This window comes from Vigna umbellata, chromosome 5, assembly GCF_029865625.1.
Source record: "Vigna umbellata cultivar VRB3 chromosome 5, Vumbellata_1.0, whole genome shotgun sequence".
Lineage (NCBI taxonomy): Eukaryota > Viridiplantae > Streptophyta > Magnoliopsida > Fabales > Fabaceae > Vigna > Vigna umbellata.
In genome coordinates this window covers 36,791,576-36,815,281 of record NC_142169.1, presented here as the reverse complement: position 1 = coordinate 36,815,281, position 23,706 = coordinate 36,791,576, and the positions used below count along the sequence as shown (strand labels likewise).

General features: G+C 33.1%; 1 protein-coding gene and 1 long non-coding RNA gene across 3 annotated transcripts; one reads left to right on the top strand and one right to left on the bottom strand.

The window, feature by feature from the left end:
- Positions 1–11,518: 11,518 nt before the first annotated feature.
- LOC148198254 (uncharacterized) lies at positions 11,519–13,586 on the bottom strand. 2 transcript variants are annotated; one of them, XR_015779854.1, is made up of 2 exons: positions 13,180–13,586; positions 11,519–11,893 (listed from the first exon to the last, which is right to left on the bottom strand). It is a non-coding gene; the product is annotated as an uncharacterized LOC148198254 (long non-coding RNA). The 2 variants fall into 2 exon arrangements; XR_015779853.1 differs by having other exon boundaries at positions 11,519–11,788.
- Positions 13,587–15,973: 2,387 nt separating this feature from the next.
- Positions 15,974–21,042, top strand: LOC124820894 (tryptophan synthase beta chain 1). Its single transcript, XM_047292679.2, has 5 exons — positions 15,974–16,487; positions 17,866–18,222; positions 19,046–19,488; positions 19,595–19,689; positions 20,642–21,042. Exons 1-5 carry the CDS (start codon positions 16,131–16,133, stop codon positions 20,815–20,817), a joined length of 1,428 nt encoding a protein of 475 aa, XP_047148635.2. The 5' UTR covers positions 15,974–16,130; the 3' UTR covers positions 20,818–21,042.
- The last annotated feature ends 2,664 nt before the right edge of the window (positions 21,043–23,706 follow it).

Below are 23,706 nucleotides of genomic sequence, written 5' to 3'. Positions count from 1 at the left end.
TTTTGTTGCTTTTCTCTGCTTCGAATTGTAGGTCTGTGTTGATGATGGTAATGACGGCATGGTGGCATGAGGGTTTGGTGGCAGTGGCGACGACTAGGGTTTCACAGTGGCGGCATAAGGGTTTCTGTCCTTAGGGAAATTAAGGTTTCACGGTTTCCTCCTTTCCTTTTACATTAACATTGCCACATCAATTGGTTCACAGTGCCACATAAGAAAAAATTGAACAGGTCACAATTGTCACATCATTGCACCATTATGTTTTTAACGTCGTAAGCCAAAAGGGCCATTTTGAACCCTTTTTAACGAAAAATGGGGCCTTAATGAACTTTTTGAAAAGGTAGGACGAATTTGAACAAAAAGCCCAAAACTAGGGACCAAATGATGTATTAAACCTTTCCGAAAGATCATATTATGCATACACAGATAAAAACACATTTCTAACACAGTAGTATGCAATAATCAACACAATATGTTCACAGTTATGCTTATACAAATATAACACAGTAAGCATATAAGCATGTAACATGTAACATAGTACATACACATGTGTTTTTATTAACTATGTGTTATCATAATCAAAAGCATAGATATCACTGAGATTGTGGGTTTAGCTAATCTTGTGATCCCCCTATCAACAATCTCAATAGAGGGTTCCACTAGAATCTTAACAAGATTACAACTAAATATTAATACCACTCCTGGTTACAACTAATCAATTTTGGTAACACTTGTTACGCTGACCAATTGAGTATTATAAATCACTCTTGGTAACCCTAGTCAATCTTGGCAACACTTGATACGCTAACTAGTCTAAGTTTCACCCACTCTTGTTTTCAACTAGACAATCCTGGTATCTACCTGATACGTTGCCTAGTTTCAGTTTCACCCACTCCTAGTTTCCATTAGACAATCTTGATAACTACTATTACGCTTCCTAGTAGGCGTTAAACTCAACTGAGTTAATCACCAAGTGTTTGAATTCTCTTCAGAATGCACAATCAAAAAGATTGTTTACAAGTCTTAGACAACGACTCTCACAAAGAGAGGTGTTTATGATACAACTCAATCTAATAGACCTTGTAGGATTTTCTCACTTCTTACAAATGTAAGCTTATGACTTTATGAGGCTTGTAAGTATATTCTCAGCATTTATGATCTTGCACAAGTATGAGTTTTTCTTTTATCTTTCACGTGGTTCGTGTGCTTACCCTTCTTGTTCTTCTTTCCAAGGATTCTTATATTTATAAGCTTCATGAGAAAAGATTCGTTAGACAATGATTATTTTTCAACTTCAGACCTTTGTAGCTTTTTCGTAAGTAACAGCCATAGGTTAAAGTCAACGTGTCAGAGTAGACATGCTTTTTGCAGTATTTTATTCAAAGTAAGTTGTACAATTTCTTCAACACGACTTTTGATAGAGAAAACATTCCATGAATATCTTCTTTTTTCTAACGTCCACTTCTCACTTGTTCATGATGGAGCGGGTGGATACTTGTAACAGACATTTGCACAAAGTAGAGTAGAAATGCATGCTGGCACATATGTGCTTTTTCTCATAACTTTTGTTATTTTAAATGTTTTGCATTTAATGCATTACTTTGCATGTTCAAAACAACTTTATAAATCCTTTAAGTACTTTTGACAAGATAGCAAGTATGGATTTGTAAGTATTTCATCTTTTAAACAATAATAACATTTGTATCAATATATCGTTTAGCCTTCTTTACCAAATTTTTACTTACTGACGCTTTTTTTGGTGATCTTCGTTTAACATGAGAGCGCGTTTAGGGAAGTGATCCTCATTTAGACAACCATTTTTCAGAAGACACATATCCAACTTTTAAATTTATAAGAAAAATGATAAAACTCATTTTCAATATTATATATATATATATATATATACACACATATATATATATATATACACACACATATATATATATATATATGTATACACATACATATATATGTATGTGTATACATATATATATATATATATATATATATATATATATATATATATATATATTGATGGAGGTAATTTCAGTCATCATGTGTGAAGAAATCTCTATGGACTAGAGAAGCAACAGACTGATGAAAGTGCAATGGAAGTTTGGTGCATTGAAGGTGTTTAATGAAGGTTTGAATGAAAAAAATGGTTGATGTTTGGAGCCTCTAAGCTCAGAAGAGCTTCCTACCAAGGAAGGAAGCTAGAGGAGAGTGAGAGAGTGAGAGAATGAGGACACAAGGTTTGACCCAAGAATATAAGAAGCTGAAACAAATTTCTGCATCATTTCATTACACTTAAAAGTGGAAAATTACATAAACCAAACACTTCTATTTATAGCTTTGAGGAGGCCTCAAATTCTAACAAATTTTCCTGTGAAAATTCCAAAAAAAAAAGTCCAATTGGATGGTCTAGTTAGCTAGGTCACGCGTCCCACACAATTGGCACATGGAAAACAAGACGCATGTGAAAATCTCCTCGTGATTTGTTAAGACCTCGGCAAGTGTACCGAATCGTATCAAGTAATAATAAATGGTAAGACCAAGTATCATTTCCCAAGAGACTCACGACACTAAACAATCATGTAATTACTCAACTAATTAAGACTTTTAAGAACAATTTTGGGTTTTTTTAATGCAAAAACAAGAAAGTAAATATGAATGCAATTTTGATCAATTGAATAGAAACACAAAAAGGGTGATGATGTTTGTACTATGAGATGAAGATGTTGTTGGGGTTTAGATTTCACCTAATCACTCTCATGCATATAAGAATTCTTCTTCTTTATTAAATGTCAAGGTCACTTTCTAAATTACTTAGAACTCGATGTCTCGGCTAAAGAAGCCTATCCCTAATTGCTAGATCAAAATGTCTTGCATCCGTAATAATTAATTTTGCATTACGAACGGAAGCTTAAGACAACCAAGTGTTCTATCCCTATGTCTAGGCAATAGTTCCCTTGGGAGAAATTCCCCAGTTCTAGGTTTCTAGGTATTTGTCAATAACAAAGAAAACCAAAAGTCATGCCATGAATGAGTTAAACATACAAGCATAGAGCATAGGAGAATAACCCTAACAATTAATGAAAGAAGCATATATAAATCGGAATCAATTCAAATACATGAGAGTTTAAAGGTTACATCTTCCCCAACAACAAATGAATTTAGTTTCCCCTTGTCATGGAGAAACTAGATGTACAATGGGATGAGAATGAAAGATAAACCCTAAAAACCGAAGAGAAGAGCTTCCGCATCCAATTCTTTCTCTAGAGAGTCGAATAAATCTGAATTTGTGTTCCTTCTGTCAAAAGATTATCCCTCTAGAACGTGCAAGTCTTTATATACAACTGAATTGGATCATGGGCCAACGTCACCAACGCTCAGCGCCCCTACTTAGGGCGCCTAGGCGAGCTTGCGAGAGAAGTGGCGCTCAGCGCCCTAGGAAGGACGCCCAGGTATGAAGCGGTACTCAAAGTCTGGCGCTCAGTGATCCTAAAAAGGTGCTCAGGCGTGGATGCGAGGCCTCCTGCGCTGAGGGCTCTAGAAAAGGGCAGCCAGGAGCCCATGCGAGATATCCTGCGCGAGGGCCCCAAAAAGGGGCAGCCAGGCGCCCATGCGACCTTTTGTAGCTTTCTTTTCTGGTGCTTTTTTGTCCTTTCTGGATTCCAAATCCTTAGTACTTTAACTCCTCTTCCAAATCATTCCAATTTCCTACAAAATCAAAGGAATTTAGTGATAAAAATCATAAGTTTTAACCTCAACTCTCTTTATTCACAACTTAACTAAAAACAAGAGTTCAAGCAAGTTTCTAAGTCAAAAAGGGCTCATTTAGTATCAAAATTGAATCATAAATAACGGTGAAATCAACTGTTATCACGATTCTAATCCATAAGGCACTTCCCTTTGTAAACTTCAATCTGCAAGGCCGGACTCCAATCCGGAAGTCATCCATAATATTTCCCTATCTTGGTTGGTTAGTCTATGATCTCTTAGCTTTATTGAGTCTTAATAAAGAAAAAATATACAAGTATTTAATGGTTAGAGTCCTTCTAAGACTTAAAGAAAAACAAAAAAGAGCTTTTTAGCATTTCATGTTACTTCTTTTGATCATCTATTTTTAATCTAAACACTGAACCAACTTTTTCTACAATCCAAAATCGAATTTGATTGATAAAATATCAAAACAACACTTGATTTCCACCTCTGCAATAGAAAGTTGATTTGAAATGGTGGTTTGAAACTCAATTTTGCATAGAAGTGACTCAAACTCAAAATTGATCACTTTAGCAACTTTGTTTAGTGATTTTACATGTGTTCAAACTCTGAAATGAGTTAAAAACATATTGCAACTCAAATTCACCTTGCCACTTCCCAAGTTGACTCAAAATTGAGGGTTTGGTATACTATTATGCACTTAAGCCAATCAATCACGAATTGAACCTTGCTAGTAGTTTTAAATCATCATTTTAGACTTATTGAAACTGTCACACAACATAGAAATGCTAGCATTCAAAATTTGACTTTGCTTATGGCCAAAAATGTAGAAATTCACTCTATCACACCACCAAAAACAAGTTCAAATGAAGCAAATGATGAGACAACAATAAAAATGACTCAAGAAAGTATCAATGCATTAAACTAAGCTAGAACAATGAAGCTTAGCATGATTAATCAGATTGAATAAAGCAAGGATATATAGCAAAATGATAAGCTAGAATCAAGAGTAAAGCAACAATTGCTTATGGTTTTTAAGGCAACGAAGTTGTGCTAGATGCATTTCATTACTTGTTACAATTTTCCATACCTGTTGCAACATATACAACATCAAAAAGTGGTGAACCATGCACCAGAACCGAATTAAAATACTAAAAATGAATTCAAAAAGGCTTAAACTAAAACCAAAATTCTAACATAACTGGAATTCGAAACAGGATTTCAATGCTTTTCCACATATCACCAAGGTTTAGAATAAGATCTCATTACCTCATTTCGTTGATATATGTCTACACTTTCTTCTGAAATCCATTAAAACCGAAATTTAAAAACAAAATCATATTAAACTGGACTAAAACAGTGAGAAAACTGCAACAACAATTGCATATGAGCATGACAAAACAAAATTTTCTTAAAACTGACAATGACTCCAAACAACAATGTTTCGCCAATTAAAATGCTAATAGGAATTGAACAAACGATGAATCATAGCATGAAAAGAGATAGGATTGAAGTAAAATAGTGAGCTCATGTAAAACAGATTACACAACAGAATAGAGTGCACTAAAATGAGCAAAAAAACACAGATGTGGATGGAAAGTCACTTAGCTCTTAAAGTGTGCTCGATCAAGGCTCTGACTACCACGTGATGGAAGCAACTCCAGGTATCATGCATGAAGAAATCTCGATGGACCATAGAAGCAGTGGACTTATGAAAGTGTAATGGAAGTTTGGTGCATTGAAGGTGTTTGATGAAGGTTTGAATGAAAAGAATGGTTTAGTTTAATTTCATTGTTTTGAAGAACCTTTAGTTCTTTTGTAGATATTATTTGTATAAGATAACTTGTATATAAAGTTTTGAATTATGATTATATTTTTGAATAATTATAATCATATAAAATATGTTTCCTTTAGTTAATTTTTCTTGTTTATAGAAGATGTGATAATTTTCTATTAATATTAAAACTATAATTTTTGAAATGTTATATGAGCTCTCTTATTTAATGCTAAGTAACAGGTGAGTATTCTAAAGATTTTGGAAAATCTTTATGGAGTAATATAAATATACATTAATATAAATATACATTGTGTAATGATATAAGTTAGAGAACTTTTTATAAATTGATGAAAAGGATGTAGACATAGTTTGTAATGAATCAATACAAATATAAATATTTCTTTACAAAAAAAAGTTCAACAAAGTCCTAAGAAACTTTGTAGTATATTGAAATATTTCTTTTACAAATGGTTCATATCGTCCAACATCATTTAAAACTTTATTATTTTATAAAAATGTCCAACTTAGGTTCCTAGTTATTTGGCCTTTGGTGTCCACCCATTTTTTTATTAATGGTTATAGAAAAGTTGGTTCAATGATGATAGATTTAGATATAAATGTGGTCATCATTAGATAAACATGACTTGTATGTCCGTTAATTGTTAAAAAATAAATTAATGTCATGACCTGTGTTGATCTCACTGTGTAAAACATTTGCCTTAGGTTCCTAATTATTTGGCCTTTGCTCTCGATGTAGTTTTGCACGAAATTCATCCCCAATGAACCATTTTTTCTATAACTCTTCATGCAAAACTGCATTGATACCAAAGACTAAATAACTAGGGACCTATGACAAATGTTTTGCATAACCAGGTCAACAAACTAAAAGTCATTCATTTTTAAGTGTAAATTTTGTTTTCAACATTTAATATACATACAGGTCATCTTAAGCCAATAATAACGACATTTATATCCAACTCCACCCCCAAGGAACCAATTTCTGCATAACTCTTCATGCAAAACTGTATCGGGAGCAAAGGCTAAATAACTAGGGATCTAAGGCATAAGTTTTGCACAACAAGGCCAACAAAGAAAATGTCATTAATTTTTAAGTGCAGAATTGTTTTCTTAACACTTATTGGACATATTACTGATGTTCAGACAATGATTATGACAATTATGTCGAAGTTCATCTCTAAGGAACCATTTTTTTTATAACTCATTATGCAAAACTACATCGATACCAAAAGCTAAATAACTGGGGACCTAAGACAAAGATTTTGTAGTGTCAGGTCAACAAACAAAATTTCATTCATTTTTAAGTGCAGAATTTTTTTTTTTACACTCAATGTACATACAAGTCATCTTAAGCCAATGATAACGACATTTATGTCCAACTCCATCCTCAAGGAACCAATTTGTACATAACTCTTCATGTAAAACTACATCAGGACCAAAGGCTAAATAATTGGGGACTTAAGAGAAAGGTTTTGCATAATAAAGTCAACAACGAAAATTTCATTAGTTTTTAAGTGCAAAATTGTTTTTTTAACACTTATTGGACATACAAATGATGTTCAAACAGTGATTATGACATTTATATCGAAATTCATCTTCAAGGAACTATTTTTTCTATAACTCTTTATGTAAAATTGCATCGGTACCAAAGACTAAATAACTAGGGACCTAAGACAAAGGATTTGCACAATAAGGTTAACACAAGTCATGACATTAATTTATTTTTTTAACCATTAATGGACATACAAGTCATGTTTATTTCATGACCACATTTACATCCAAATCTATCACCATGGAACCAACTTTTTTATAACCATTTATAAAAAAATGGGTAGAGACCAAAGACCAAATAACTGGAAATTTAAAGTTAATATTTTGTACAGCTTTTTCAACACATGTCATGGAAATAAGATGAATAGACAAAATTATTGGTTTTTAACTCTTATATTACTTTTTTTTCTTAAAAAAAATGTATATTATTCTTTACTACTTATAAGTTACAATTGGTAATATTTGAAGAAAATATAGAACTTCATTAGATAAAAATATTACGTATTTCTTCAGCGTGATAATAGATTAACGTAGATATTTTATGTCATTAAAATGATTTTAATTTCTTATACAAAGAAAATCATAAGTACCAATTACTTTTCTCGGTATTTACTTAATATGTAAATTCACTTTATAATTTGTCCATTCAATTACTAATTATAAGTTTGTATTAAATTTAGCTAAAATTAAATTATAATAATAAAATGATAAAATTATTAACATTTTAATACATTTAAAAACTTATACGTTATATTAGTTTTAATATATATACAGTAGACATCAGGTAACTTTTAAAGTAATACAAAATCCATGATTATACGTCATTAATATTTAGATAATTAATTTTGTAAATCTATCATAATCACTTCTCCTATCTATTAGTTTATTTTTATTGTTCCCCTATCTTTTAATTTTTTATTATTTTTTCATCAGTTTTTTTATTATATATCTTGTATTATAATTTTGGGTTAAATATCTTTTTCATTCCTTAAGTATCACACGAATTTGGTTTTAGTTTCTACTCGAAACTTTGATGGTTTTTAGTCCTCATAGTTTTGAAACACTTACTATTAGTTCTTAAAATTGGACAGCGTTAACTTTTAGTAGATATGGCAAACGGCGAGGCCACGTTTTATGTCAGCTGCCCTGTTCACTCTCTGCCACGTTGGTTGTTTAACTTTTTTAATGAGATTAAGTGATTGCGATTGAAATCAGATTAACAATTAGGGTTCTTAATTGGGCAAAGTTTATATTTTCAATTGGGGAAAAGTAGTTTTACTCCAAGCATTGTACTCGAAACCTTCCACTCAAAGCATTCTATCAAGGTGGTCCTTGCGGTGCTCGTGAAAGAAACAGTGGGCGTGAAAGACAAGCGTAAAGGTAAGCTAAGCTATTGTTTTTCTTTTTCGGTTATGGTTGTTGTAATTTGGGCGTAAAGCGTTGATGTCTGAATGTAGGTCTAGAAATGGTTTTCGACATTTGTTTGCATCACATGGGGAAGTTTGTTATTAATAAGGGGCTACAATATGTTGGAGGAGAGATACACGTGATCAAAGGATTTGATCTGAATCGTTGGTCGTATTTTGAAGCAGTTGGAATAGTTAAAGAATTTAAGTATGATGCAGACTTCAAACTATGGTGGAAGGGGTTGAAACAAAGGTTGATGAATAATGTGAGATTATTGAGTGATGACAGGGAAGCACTGTACTTGGCTCACTATGTAGAGAAGAATAAGGAAGAGGTAGAAATCTATGTTCAACATGTTTCTAGTGAGGCAGTGGAAGTTCACTTTCTTAGTTGTGGTGAAGTGGCAGATGAAGGAAAAGTGGAAGAGGAATAAGTGGTTTCCAAAGTGGGTGACGAAGAGGTTAATTTACATGAGGAAGAAGTGGCTGAGATTGTAGAAGAGGGTAGAATGGGTTTGGAAGAGGGTGATAGTGTTGTAGAAGAGGGTAAATGTGTTGAGCAACAGGGTTCACATGTTAATGTGGTTGTAGAGGTTGAAATGGGTGAGGAAGAGTGTGATGGTGGTGAGGAACATGAAGAGGTTGAAATGGGTGAGGAAAGGGAAGAATGTGATGGTGGTCATGAACAGGAAGAGGTTGAAATGGGTGAGGAAGAAGAAGAGTGTGACGGTGGTGATGAACAGGAAGAGGTTGAAATGGGTGAGGAAGAAGAAGAGTGTGATGGTGGTGATGAACAGGAAGAGGTTGAAATGGGTGAGGAAGAAGAAGAGTGTGATGGTGGTGATGAACATGATTATCTTCGTGAAGAAGAGGAAGGGGGAATGTGGTTGAGGGGGAAGTAGAAGCTTCAGCTGAAGAATGTCTAGATGACAGTGAAGAAGACAAAATGGCTAATGATGATGATGGGTTTGGTGTTGAGCATGATAGGGTGGACCAAGTTCGTAGAAACATTAATCCAGTTTTTGATAGGTGGAATACAATGAAAAAAAAAGAAGAAATGTGTGACTAGAAGAGGCAATGTTGGGGAAGGTTCATTTATAATGAATGAAGAAGTTGGAGATCATGACATCAATGAAGAATACAATAGTGATGAATTTGATTCAAATGTAGATAGTGATGAGGATGTGCGGTTGAAAAAGAGAAAGCTTAAAAAGTATAGAAAAGATTATATGAACAAGAACTTCATATTCGAATTGGGGATGGAGTTTTGTTCATTAAAGGAATTTAAAAATGCACTAATGGAGCATAGTGTATTAATGGAAAAGAGGTTAAGTTTGTGAAGAATGACCTTAACAGAGTAAGGGCAGTTTGTAAAAACAAATGTGATTTTCTTATTATGGCTAGAAAGGTAGGAGGCAAGCAAACATTTAGGGTCAAAACCTTGGTTGGACGACACAGTTGTGGAAGGATTTTTGGAAACAAAAGTGCAAATATAAACTGGATTGCACAAGTATTAGTAGACAGGTTTGTAAATGTGGCTAACATGACAGTCAACCAAATCATTGATGACATTAAGAAGTCATTCATTGTTGGAATAACTGCTTGGAAAGCTGGAAAGGCCAAGCAAATTGCTTTGGATTCTTTGGTTGGTGATGGAGAACGACAATATGGTCGTCTATATGATTATGTGGGTGAATTGCTAAGAGTGAAGTCTGGAACCTTTAAAATTAAAGTGAATCAACCCCAACCAAGTTTGCCACAAGATTTGGGTCATTTTATATGTGTTTAGAGGGCTGTAAGCAAGGCTTCTTAGGAATTTGCAGGCCCTTTATAGGGGTAGATGGTTGTCATCTGAAGACAACATATGGTGGTCAATTGTTGGTGGCAGTAGGTAAAGACCCCAATGACCAATACTTCCCACTAGCTTTTGCTGTGGTTGAAAATGAATGCAAAGAAAGATGGAGATGGTTTTTGACACTACTTCTGGATGATATTGGTGGCATTGATTGTCAACGTTGGGTTTTCATTTCTGATCAACAAAAGGTATTTTCATTATAATGTTTTCCTATTTTTATTTCGTAGCAGTGACATTATTTACTATTGACCAAGACCTTTTGTGTTTTGCAGGGACAAATGACAATTTTTTATGACATCTTGGATGGAGTGGAACATAGATTGTGCTTAAGGCACTTGTATAACAATTACAAGAAGAAATTTGATGGAGGAGTGCTTATTAGAGATCTTATGATGGGGGCTGCCAAGGCCACATTTCAATAGGACTGGGAAAAGAAAATGGGTGAGTTATCGAATGTTAACATTGATGCTTACAATTGGTTGCTAGCTATTCTAACTAAGTGTTGGTATAAACATGCATTCAGTAGTTATTCTAGATGCGATGTCTTGATAAATAATTTGTCTGAGTCATTTAATAGTACAATTTTACTAGCTAGAGACAAACCTATCATAACTATGATGGAATGGATTAGAACTTACATTATGAGTAGGTTTGCAACACTTAGAGAAAAAGCAAAGACATATACAGGAGTTATGATGCCTAAACCACGAAATAGGCTTGATAAGGAAGTAGAGAAGAGTGGAAATTGGATTCCAACTTGGGCAGGGGCTGCAAAATTTGAAGTCACTCACGGGTTTACAATGGATAAATTTGTAGTTGACCTAAGTAACCATTCATGTAGTTGTTACTTTTGGGATTTAGTAGGAATACCTTGCAGGCACGTTGTGGCTGCCATAAATTACAAAGTAGAAAACTCTGAAGACTATGTACATCCTTATTACAAGAAAGAGGCTTATGAAACTTGTTATGGCCCTGAAATTGTTCCAATCAATGGACAACAACTGTGGTCTACTTCTGAATCTGGTGCACTATTGCCTCCAATTTATAAAACACCCCCTGGGAGGCCTAAAAAACTAAGAAGAAGGGAGGCTGATGAATATGTGAGTCATACAAAATTGTCAAAAGAAGAATCTTGTTATGAAGTGTAGCAGCTGCAATGAATTTGGTCATAATGTAAGAACATGTAAAAGGGGAAAGAAAAAGGTACAAAATCACTATTTTACAACTTCACTTATTTACACATTCATAATTATTTACACTATGATAATTGCAATGTTGCTTACTTCCATTTACAGAACACAAGGGGTACTTTAAGTGCAGGAGGATCTGGAAGAACAAGGGCAACTTCCACTGCAGGAGGTTCTCAAGCACAACCAGCTCCATCAACGTCACAAGGTGGAGGAACATCAAGAAGGGGGACTTCTCAACTAGGACGACCTCAAAGTGGCAATGGAGTAGGACCTGCATCAAGTCACCAAAGTGGAAGAAGAACATCCTCAAGACTATTGGCTGCACAACATCTAGGGTCCCAAGCTAGTACCAATTGAAGATTTATTGTAGCCAAACCTATATTTTAATGTATTTTGTAAGTCACAGTCACCCACTTAAGGAACAATAGTAGTGGGTACAGTGGTTGCTTTTAACATCTACCATCATATGTAATTGTAAGGGACCACTTAACTTACTTTAGTACTGCTATTACAATATTTTTTGTCAGTGGTAAGGAACCACTTAACTTACTTATCTTATTTAATAGTATGGGACCACTTCATATTATATCATGCTTCCTATTGTATTCCATCTTTGCATTATGCCAAGTTAACTTTATTTATTCCAAGTTCAGATTTACAGATACTCTACTTAGTCAATTTTAGCAGGCAAACTCTGCTTAGTTCATATTTACAGATCCGGGAGATGGAAGTGGGTGAACCATGAGCAGCTGTTTATGATTAATTTTAATGAGTTGAATGCTAAAAATGCTACCTTTGGTTAATTCTTAAAAGTAAAAAGTGGAAGATAGCTGAAAAAATTAAGCGTTAACTATCTGCCATTGATTGTTTAAAAATGTTTAGTGATGACTTAATGTCTTCTGTAAGTATGGAAAATTTACTAAAGGTTTTCAGCTAATGTTAGTTAGGCGTGAAGGCTCTGTAGTTTCTTAAAGCCTGCTTCTAGTTTTTTCATTTACTTAGAGAACTATCTTTGATTCTCCAAGGATTAATGCCTGCTTCTAGTTTCTTATGATGCCCAATGTTTTCTTTATTAACATACAACAAAAGTCCACTAACAGTGGTGGAATGTTAAAGGGAAAAAAGTTAATCATCAAGTGGCAACACAAGTAAATTATCACATGGACATTATTATAATAGTTGTAATCTATCTTCTAAGAAATCTAAGAAATTGAAATTTTGATAGTAGTGATGTCTACAATACAAGTGGATTATAATCTATACATCATTTGTCTACCAAACTTAATTTAAGAGAATGCAATTAACCAGTATAAGTATCATGTCTTGGCTACTGCAGGAAATAATGTTCAAGAAATGTTTCTTTTTACAGGTACTATTACTAATAGCCAAATAACCTTGATTCCCTTTCGTCGCAATAAGTATACCATGTAATGTAATGAAACAAACAAAGTTAGAAAACAAAATCAAATTATCTTTACAAAAAACATCAACAGAAAGATATGTTAAAATAACCCAACAACCACACGTCCAAAAAATTGTAACTTTGCACCAATAAGCACAAAAATCTCAAAATGATCAATCAAAAGTTCAAATATTTCAAACAACTCAAAATCACTGAATAAAAACAACAGAAGATAACGATAATGAACCACACAAACTTACAAACGGTGTTTATGCCTCTTCAATGGTGATTTTCGACACAAGTTGGTGCTTTAAAACAGCGGAACGACAACGGACAATGCTCCGATGAACGGCGATAGACAAGGCTCCAATGAACGGCTTCGAAACGGCGGCGGACAGGCTATAATGAACGGCTTCGAAATAGCGGAACGTGGAAAGGTGGCGAACAAGGCTCCAATGAACGGCTTCGAAACAGTGGATAAGGCTCCGGTGAACGATGACGGTCTGGTGAATGGTACAAAGTGGGTAAACGGCGGCTTTTACGAATGTGAGGTTCGTGGGTGGGAGGACGTTATCTCGAGGCTTCTCTCGTGCAAATGAACTTCCAATTTTTTAAACCCGAAATGAAGTTTGCCAAATGAAAACCCCTGCAATCCCTTCTCACTTCAATTTCCACGTCATTTTCAGTTTTTTAAAATCTTCTCCACCTGGACTAATTACACGCTAACACATGGATGGAGTCAAAAGTTTGTTGAAATATTATTATCCTAAAAATATATGAGGACGTGTATGAATATGAGTGTGTAATACTTGATATTTTAAATTGAACCTAACAAATATTAATAAATAATTTTAAAGACTAAAATAATATTTTTAAACTAAACATAATTTAATGTTTGATGTTTATGTAAAACCATTATAATTCATTGTTAATGATATAGAAAACAAATATCATTTTCACTACCAACAATGGGATTAAGGAGTGGAGGTTGATTTATCTTTTATGATCAAATTATTAAAACATCTTTATTAATTAATATACAAAATTTATTTTAACTTTTATTTGGTCATTAATTTTGTATTGATTAATTATTTTTATTATTTTTCTATAATTATTTGACTTTTATTTAATTATTGTTAGATATATAATTATAATTTCTTTATTGATAACTAACATTAAAGAAAAGAAAACATATTTTTAATATTGAATTATTGATAATATAAAAACCCCTAAATGTAAAATAAAAATATAAACATTTTATCAACAACTGAACCATATAATAGAAATTGGTGTCATCATAATAGACGATGATTAAATCAGAAAGAAAATGAGTTTATAGGGAAATAATAAAAGGTGGAATAAGTTAAATAAGATAAAATAAAAGAACATATAGCATAGTAGATACTCCTAACTGTAGAACAAAAACATAAAAGTTTTATCAACAACTGAACCACATAATACAAAAAGATCTCGTAAGGAATGATCAATGAGTAAAGAAAGTTAGTTAAAATTAAGAAAAGGAAAAATACCTAACAATTATAAACTGAGATTAAGAAAAAGAAAACCATAATATAAATTCAAAACAATCGAATTAATATATCTTTATTATATATGTCAAATAAATATAAATATACGATCGTATCATTCATTTAATATAATATATACCACGAAACAAGAAAAAAAACTTAACCTTACACATAAATCCATATAACGTCATGAATTACAGTAGATATATATTATCCCTAAATATTTATTTTCGCGAACGGATAGCAAATATTTTAATATCCGTTTCTATACAGGTTGGATATGGATAGTATATTATTTGACCTGAGGTATCCATTATTTACAAAAAATAAATTAATTTATATATTTTTCAATTAAATTAAATTTTAAAAAATTATATTTTATTAGGTTAAATTTAATTAAAATTAAATTTAAATTTATATTTAATTTAAGTTATATTATATTATATATATTTTTTGTAATTTTATTTAAATTTTATTTTAAAAAAGTATAAATTTTTATTTATTTTTTAGGGTATCTGTAAATTTTAAAATAATCGTGAGTATTTTTTAAACGAATATCACACGAGTAATGAGTCGAATGAAAAATATAGTTTTATCCAACGGATCGGATTACGAATAGACATTATTTGTGTCTGATCCGAGTAGTTGTCATCGTTAATTATAGCTCTGCCATAAAACACGAGAATAAAACACGAGAAAAACATAAAAGGGTAAAAATACATAAAACCCAAGAGAGATTGTGATAGAAGTATAAAAAAGAAAAAGATAAAATGCCCATTTCGCAAAAGAAGAAAGTAACCTTATTTTCGGACAAGTTTCAAAACAATAGATAAGACCAGTTATATTATATTCCTAATGATACTTTTTTTAAATGTATAATATATTATTCAATTAATGTTTAAAATAATAAGAATCTAAAAATGGAAATGAGATAAAAATTAATTAAATATTTAAAAATAATAAGAGATTGTAATAAAACATATTCATGCTTATTTCCTTTTAATGTATATACACAATTGACAATTTAATACTTTTTATCATAAAATCATTAGAGCTACTAGAGTTACATAATTTCGTACAATTAAAACTCAACTATCCAATCCAAGTCTAAAAGAATCACATCATTCACTATGTAGTATACTATAATTAATGTTGATTATATCTTATTATCCTTAAAGTGTAAATGTTAATTATATCTCATTATCCTTAAAGTATAAGAATATACCACATGGCATACTATAAATTTTTCATAATTGACTCCTGGGTAAAAATTGACTTGATTAATAATAATAATAATAATAAGAATAATAATAATATGTTTTTTCTTTTTCAATTTAGCTACACTTCTCACCGAATAAAAAACATCTTTTCCATTTTTGGTGTCTATCTTATAACAAACAGAGCATGATTCCACCATACCGATGTCAAATTTGGTAAAAGAAAACTAAATAGTAAATAAATAAATAATCTAATATTAGTCAAAAACCATTTAGGGCATGAAATGTGATCTTCTTTCTCTTATCGTCCAATCATAGCTATGAATCCTGTTTCTGGATACATACAAAAACACCAAAGCAAAGTTCCAAACAAAATCTCTGCAATCTTTTGGCCTATAAATTAAACCCCACCACCAAGAACTACTCCAGATCAATTTCTTTCACAACAAAAGAAAACAAAAACTTTCCATGTCAATGGCTGCTTCCATGACATTCACAGGCCTCAACTCCTCAACGGTGCTTCCCATTACCAGCCAGCCGCACCCATCTTCCCATTTCCCCTCAAACATGCTCAAGTTTGCACCTTTCAGAACACCTTCTGCTTATTCTTCTTCTGTGTCCTGCTCTGCCACCAGGGACCCTTCCTATGTTGTGCCACTGGAGGAACACCGCAATTTGGATAATGGGTCAGTTTTGCCCAGTAGACCCGATTCGTTTGGGAGGTTTGGCAAGTTTGGGGGGAAGTATGTCCCTGAGACTCTGATGCATGCACTCACTGAGCTTGAGGCTGCTTTTCATTCCCTCACTGCAGATGAGCAGTTTCAGGTTTTGTGACTCAGGCTCAGCTTTTTCAGCTTTTGCGTTAATGGGGATTGTTTTTTTTTTTTTTTGGATTTGAGTGTGTGTGAAGTGGTTTAGTGGGTTCTGGCGGAAATGGGTATCCCAGGCAATGTACGGTTAGGCTGAAGGTTTTTTATGGCTATGTGGGTTGGTCTTTTAGTCCTTGTGCATAATGCTTGTTGGTATTGCTCACAAATTGGTTGTTGAAATGTGGCACTGATGATTATTGTAACTGTTTTTGATTATTTGAAAGCTTAGGGTGTTTGGGATTGTTGCTTTGTTTGTTGAATTGAATCCTCTATCCATGGCATGACGGAAGTGGGGGCATAGCCAGAAACTAAACCCAGACTTAGTTTTTTCAAAGTTTTTAAAAATGATATGCTACTGCAACTGCGATTGCAACGAGGAGGTTTTTGGGGTATTTGCAACCGCAGTTGTGGCTATATCAGCCGTATTTATCTAGCAAATTTCTGCAAGATCAGGGTTAGCCACTAAACTATGACAGCAATTTAAAACCCTTAGTTTTTTTTTTCTGTTGAACGCCCTAGAGTTACATACTCTCAATATTGTTATTTTGAAACCTTGATGTTTTATTTCCTTTCTTTGTGCTGTTCCTTTTATTTTGATGCTTGTGAACTATGAAGCTCGGACAAGCCTCCCAAATGGTGTGTCCAGTGTCTGACACGTGTGTTGGACACTCCAAGTCCGACACGTATCGGTGAATAGTACAGTACAAGTCAAAAGACGTTTTTTTCTCTTTTACATGGTTCTAACATAATGTTAATAAGTACAAATACAATGATTATAATAAGGAACAAATCTTATATGATCACTACTTTTCACTTTTTGGATATTAGATAGATAGATTTGATTCATTTTTGTATTAAGTGACTATATGTTTAGATTATTATATTTGACTAGTCTTGTTTATAGATGATTTTGGCTATTTAAATAGTGGTTGTTAAATTAGATAATTCATAATGATCTAATATATAGATATGTGTCCTGGTGTCTTACATTTTGGAGACTACACATGTCAGAGTGTCCAGGTCCGGGTCAGTATCCATGCTACATAGCTTGTGAGATATACACTTTTGTGAAGTTTTGAATGTGTATCATTTTATCCTTCAGCACACTTTTTGGTCTTTACCATTTCAATTTCATACGGAAGTGACAGAATTAAACAATTTGGAACTCCATATTGATCTTCACTTAATAATACAAAGAATAAGTTTCTGTAGCTCTTTTACACACTGCCCCGTCACTTATTCTCTTGTATGCTTACGACATTCAGAGGCCTTGCAATGTAGTTTCTTGGGGAAAAATAATGTAAATTTTCTGAGATAGATGTTTCAAATTGCAGACAGAATTGGCTGGGATCCTGAAAGATTATGTGGGTCGAGAGAGTCCTCTTTATTTTGCAGAAAGGTTGACAGAGCATTATAAGAGGCCTAATGGTGAAGGGCCTCACATTTATCTGAAGAGGGAAGATCTCAATCATACTGGTGCTCACAAAATTAACAATGCTGTTGCTCAAGCTTTGCTTGCAAAGAGCTTGGGAAAAAAACGCATAATTGCTGAAACTGGAGCTGGTCAGCATGGAGTTGCCACTGCTACTGTATGTGCTCGATTTGGTTTGGAATGCATCATTTATATGGGTGCACAGGATATGGAAAGACAATCTCTCAATGTTTTTAGAATGCGTCTCCTTGGTGCTGAGGTATGTCATTTTTATTGTTGTGATATATATAAATATTATCTTACTGTGGATTTGCAGTGTTGTTTTGAACATAAATATCTTTTAGTCTGTTGTTTGTTTCCTTATCCTTTTAACATATAGGGGACATGAAGCTTCCATGAACAAGCTTTTCATTGTTTCTCTATTGTTAGACCAACGCCATAGTCTTTTATGCTCATTATTTTTGGATGTTGACTTCTGCATAAAATAAATTGAATATTCTGCTTTGTTCTATTTTGCAATCATTACCTGTATTATGTTATTCTCAGGTTAATTTATGAATATTCTGTAAGTATATGGTTTGTTAAGGTTTTGTTTCTACACACCAATGTTTACAAATATTTTCGTTAACATTTTTTTCTGATCCGATGGCTTACACTTCATAGTTGGTATATGCCATTATCTGGAGAGCTTTTTTGTACTTTACATGCATGAATGCATCATGCCAAAACACATGATAAAAGTGAAGGACTGCAAGATTTGGGACAAGATAGTGACACTTACAAGAGAATGTCAAAAGCAAATGGAAAAAAATAAAATAAAATCAGTATGGTATTATTATAATTAGTTGTACGTGGCTAATTGTAGATCCAAAAAGATCAATTGTTGATTGTTTTACATGAAAAGAAAAACACTAGGATTGATTTATTACAATTTTGAGGGAAATTATATGCTCTTTTTCTGCATGGTAAAAAGTGCTGTGATGTGACCTCATGTGTGTTCAAATCTAGTTGCTATATATTGAATTCAAAAGATCTGTCTTTGTTTATTGATCTATCTGATAGGATATATTCTCTTGATATAGGTTAGAGCAGTTCATTCTGGGACTGCTACCCTCAAGGATGCTACATCAGAGGCTATAAGGGACTGGGTGACTAATGTAGAGACGACTCATTATATTTTGGGTTCTGTTGCTGGGCCACATCCATATCCAATGATGGTCAGAGAGTTTCATGCTGTGATTGGCAAGGAGACCAGAAAACAAGCTTTGGAAAAATGGGGAGGGAAGCCAGATGTTCTGATTGCATGTATTGGTGGGGGTTCAAATGCCATGGGACTTTTCCATGAATTTGTCGATGACAAAGATGTTAGGCTAATTGGTGTGGAGGCTGCTGGATTTGGCCTAGACAGTGGCAAGCATGCTGCAACTTTAACAAAAGGAGAAGTTGGGGTTTTACATGGAGCTATGAGCTATCTTTTGCAGGATGCTGATGGACAAATAGTTGAGCCTCACTCTATTAGCGCAGGGTAATTCATCTTACTGTTAATTTGTTATATCAGTGTTTTGTGTTTCTTGCAATTCTCCTTGTTCTGATTGTGTAATTATGTTTTCAACAACAAAAATTGTGTGCAGCTTGGACTATCCTGGTGTGGGTCCCGAACATAGCTTTTTGAAAGATTTAGGACGTGCTGAATATTATAGCATCACTGACGAAGAAGCATTGGAAGGTTAGGTTACCTTGAGCTTGCTGCTTTTTGTAAAGCACACGAATACAAATTTAGTATAAAGTAGAAATTGCATAGATTTTGAATTTCATTTATTATTTGTTTCTCTCCCTCCTTCATCTCAACCACTTGTTCAAAACTCATGTTACTGTATCATTCTGCTAATCTTGATCTGAGGATCTTAAGTTTCCTTTGGCACTTATTCTGCATAAGTTTTACATAGAATGGTGTGTTCTACGATCTAAAATTGTTTTCCCGTTCTGTTAAATATCATATACTATTAATTTCTTTGTTTCTTACAATTGTTCTACAGCTTCAAATCTAAATGTCTGTGGTCTTTGAAAATATCATGATTGTTTGTTTTAATTCCTAATTTGCTATAAAAAAAAATTAGTACGTACATTTAACAAAATATTTTTTATAGGGATCAAAACCATGAATTTGCTAATTGTAGGAACTAAATGAATAAACATTGTGTTGGCTAGAACTGTAATTTCTTGGAGTTTCAAATTTCTAGAGCTAGTTGCTGTATGTCTGTACTAGTTGATACCAATTGTTCTAGCCAAAAGGTATAGGAATCCGATCAGCTAAACCATTCAAGTGTCTTCCTCTTTGTTCTCTAACCCTTAAGTCCCCTAGCATTTAAGAGATTTAGAAACTTCATTATCATATCAACCTTTTGACCTCTACTAATCTTGGGCAATGTCACAAACTTACAATTACTGTCCTTTATGTAATCTCATTGTTGATCTCTTACATCTCCTGCATGCATCTATGGTTACTGATTAGTGTAAGTGTGTAGTAGCAAAGTGCTGATAAACCTGTTGTACCACACAACATCTTGCCATTTTCCATCATACCAGCATTTAACAAGATGCATATAAGTTTATACTTCTTTGGTTTAATGTAAAACAATGTTTCCCTTGTATCACTTTTGATGTTTTGTTATTTGTAGCTTTCAAGAGAGTTTCAAGACTTGAAGGCATAATTCCAGCTTTGGAAACATCTCATGCATTGGCATATCTAGAGAAAGTGTGTCCAAACCTTCCCAATGGAACCAAGGTTGTGGTTAACTTCAGTGGCAGGGGTGATAAGGATGTTCAAACTGCCATCAAGTACTTGAAGATTTGAAATGTTCATCATGTCATGTGGAATGAGTGCTGAACTGAGCTTACTCATAGAGACATAATTAATACAATTTATTATTAGACCAAGTTAAATAACAATGTATATTTGCATCAGAAAACTGTTGATGTTCAATCCTCAGTTATATTCTTGGTTTATGTTATAATAATAAATGCTGACTCAGTACAATAAAATTCTATATGCAAGAAGCTCATAGATTATATAATTTTAGTACATTTTTCAAATTGAGGTTAAAAAATAAATGGTGATTTTAACATGGAAAATGCTTGGTATAGATGTTTTTGGATTCATGTTCTATCAATTTAAGTGAAAGTAGCTGGAATATAAATAAGATAATGTTGATTGAGACAAAAACAGATTGTTAGAATAAAAACATAAATGAATGTGAAGTGGTGTTTATATGTGTAACATTACTTTTCGGATTTTCATTATTATGTTAAACCTTATTCTTTAAATAGTAAAAAGCTTATTACACTTGTTTTTACCTAAAAACGTTGTGATATTGTAAATTTTATTTTCTAATATATAAACTATCGTGAACTTTGATCTGACATTTAAATTGTCACGATGGAAAAATTCCATGCGGATAATGCGACTTTTTAAAATTTGGTGTTACGATTTTAAAATAAATTTTATAAAAACTGTAACATTATTTTAGTAGAATAAAACTACTAGAGAATATATAGATGATAACAACACTTTATCTATCTTGTTCCTTCATGCTGAAATGATTGAAAGGACATCTTTCTTAAGCTCATATCTTTTAAGGTGATCATCACATAAGAGAGAACACACACAAACAAAGACAAAAACAAGGATAAGTTAAAATAAAAAACAATTAATGATATATATATATATATATATATATGAAAGTGTAAATATTATACATAAAACAAATATATTACATTAAACAACCAAACACTTGATGCATGACAATACTTTGACTTAACTATTCGAATTAGTATGAATATCGAGCTATGACAGTTCATGCACTTGTGGTGAAACATCTGACCCACCCCAAGCTACCATACAAGGTTAGTCCATTATCATTCGCCTTAGGCCAAGGTAAAGTCCTTCGACTAGGACCTCATGTTATTCTCACGACATGTCTCACCCCTCTCTACTTTAGAATGGATGACCATTAGAATGTCAATATGAACTCCAACACCGAGGTTTCCATATTCATACTTACAATACTTGAAACCACCATTGAGAAGTTCCTTCTTGGAACTTTCTTCCATACCTTTGAAACCATTGAGATCACTTCGTATTCACATAGTATGTCAATACATGAGACTACTCATCATACATTAAAGAAATAGAAACACCCTTACAAGTCATCAGAAATCACACAATAACACAATTTTCTTCATAGTAACTTGATCCTCACATTAGGCAAAGAAAACAATTTTGAAACTCTCACCAACAACTTTGGAAAGGTCCAAAACGACCTAAAGAACGTCCAAAACTAATATCCAGAACCCTGAAACCCTCTCCCCCCCCCCCTCCAAATTGGTGCAGTGGCGCTCGGGCGCCTAGGGGCTGGCACTCAACACCCTGGCCACTGGAAAGGGACGCTCAGGCGCTATTAGAAAAACTCTACACTTTATGGGTCCTTTCACACACTTACCCCACAACTTTGAATGGTTTCTAGGAACTTTTAAACATTGAAATACCTCTAGAAACACCACTCTAACTAAAAATGACCACGTCAAACCGAATCAACTTCTCAAATCTACCCAAATTCATCTCTACTCTTTTTAACACCAATTTCAATCATCCTTTTTACCTTAGACCTTCTAATTCAAAATCTCACTCATACAACCCATAAAACTAGTTTTAATTCAAGCCAAATTCAACATATCAACTACTAAAGAGTCTTACATTAGTTCCTACCATTCTTAAAGTTTAAACTAGTTTTAACTCATCTAAGGATGGACCTAAAAGTTCTGTTTTACATCAGACTTACTTCCTTTAAACTTTCATCTATTAAAACCTCTAAATTGAACATAAAACCTACCAAAACCATTACATTGACCCATACCGATTTTCCTATCAGATTTTTACCAACTCAAGGTGCTAACAAGTCATAATTAACATGTAACTAAACATGAAACATTAGACTTCTCAATCCACACCCTATCTCGCAAACTTGCTTACTAAAACAGGTTTCAACCTTAAAACCTATGTATTTAATAACTCCTCATTCTTTAAACCTTGCTACCAATTTCAGACATCAAAACCACATTATAACATACAATTCATGCTCATAAAAACATCCAAATCACATCATATCATAATTAAATCATATATTAACTAACCACGCACATTGAAATGAACTAACACTAACATATTTATTGAGATTATACTAAAATCACTATAACATACATACAAACACCAAACTTACATCATAAACATAATTTAAAGTCAAAACATCTAGCTTCCCTTACCTCACAAGGAACTATCAAACTCTACGAAAGTCTCCCTAATTGCTTGAAATACAAGGAAATTCTAGAAACACCTACGAAACATCAAATTGAAAAAAGAAAGAGTCCTTAAGACCTTAGATTGATAAGGAAACTCATAGAAAAGGTCAAAGTACACATGCAATGGAAACTTTTATGCATGGACTCAATTAAAGAGTGCAAAGCAAAAATGAGTTGAAACTTACTTGCTCTGTTGCATAAACTAATCATATAGGAATGTAGACCTTGTCATCGTGGTCGATTAGACACCTTCTGATCATCAAAGAGATAACTCAATAGTTAAAACTCTTAAATAAAAAGTAGAAAACTCTAAAAAGGTGTTTTATAGAGAGATGCTATGTTTTAAAATAATGAAACTCTTTTATAATAAAACTATTTATAAATAAAT

Coding starts and splice junctions, on each gene's coding strand:
- LOC124820894 (XM_047292679.2), top strand. CDS start 16,131: ATGTCAATGGCTGCTTCCATGACATTCACAGGCCTCAACTCCTCAACG. Junction 18,223..19,045: donor TGCGTCTCCTTGGTGCTGAG/GTATGTCATTTT, acceptor CTCTTGATATAG/GTTAGAGCAGTTCATTCTGG. Junction 19,690..20,641: donor TGACGAAGAAGCATTGGAAG/GTTAGGTTACCT, acceptor TGTTATTTGTAG/CTTTCAAGAGAGTTTCAAGA.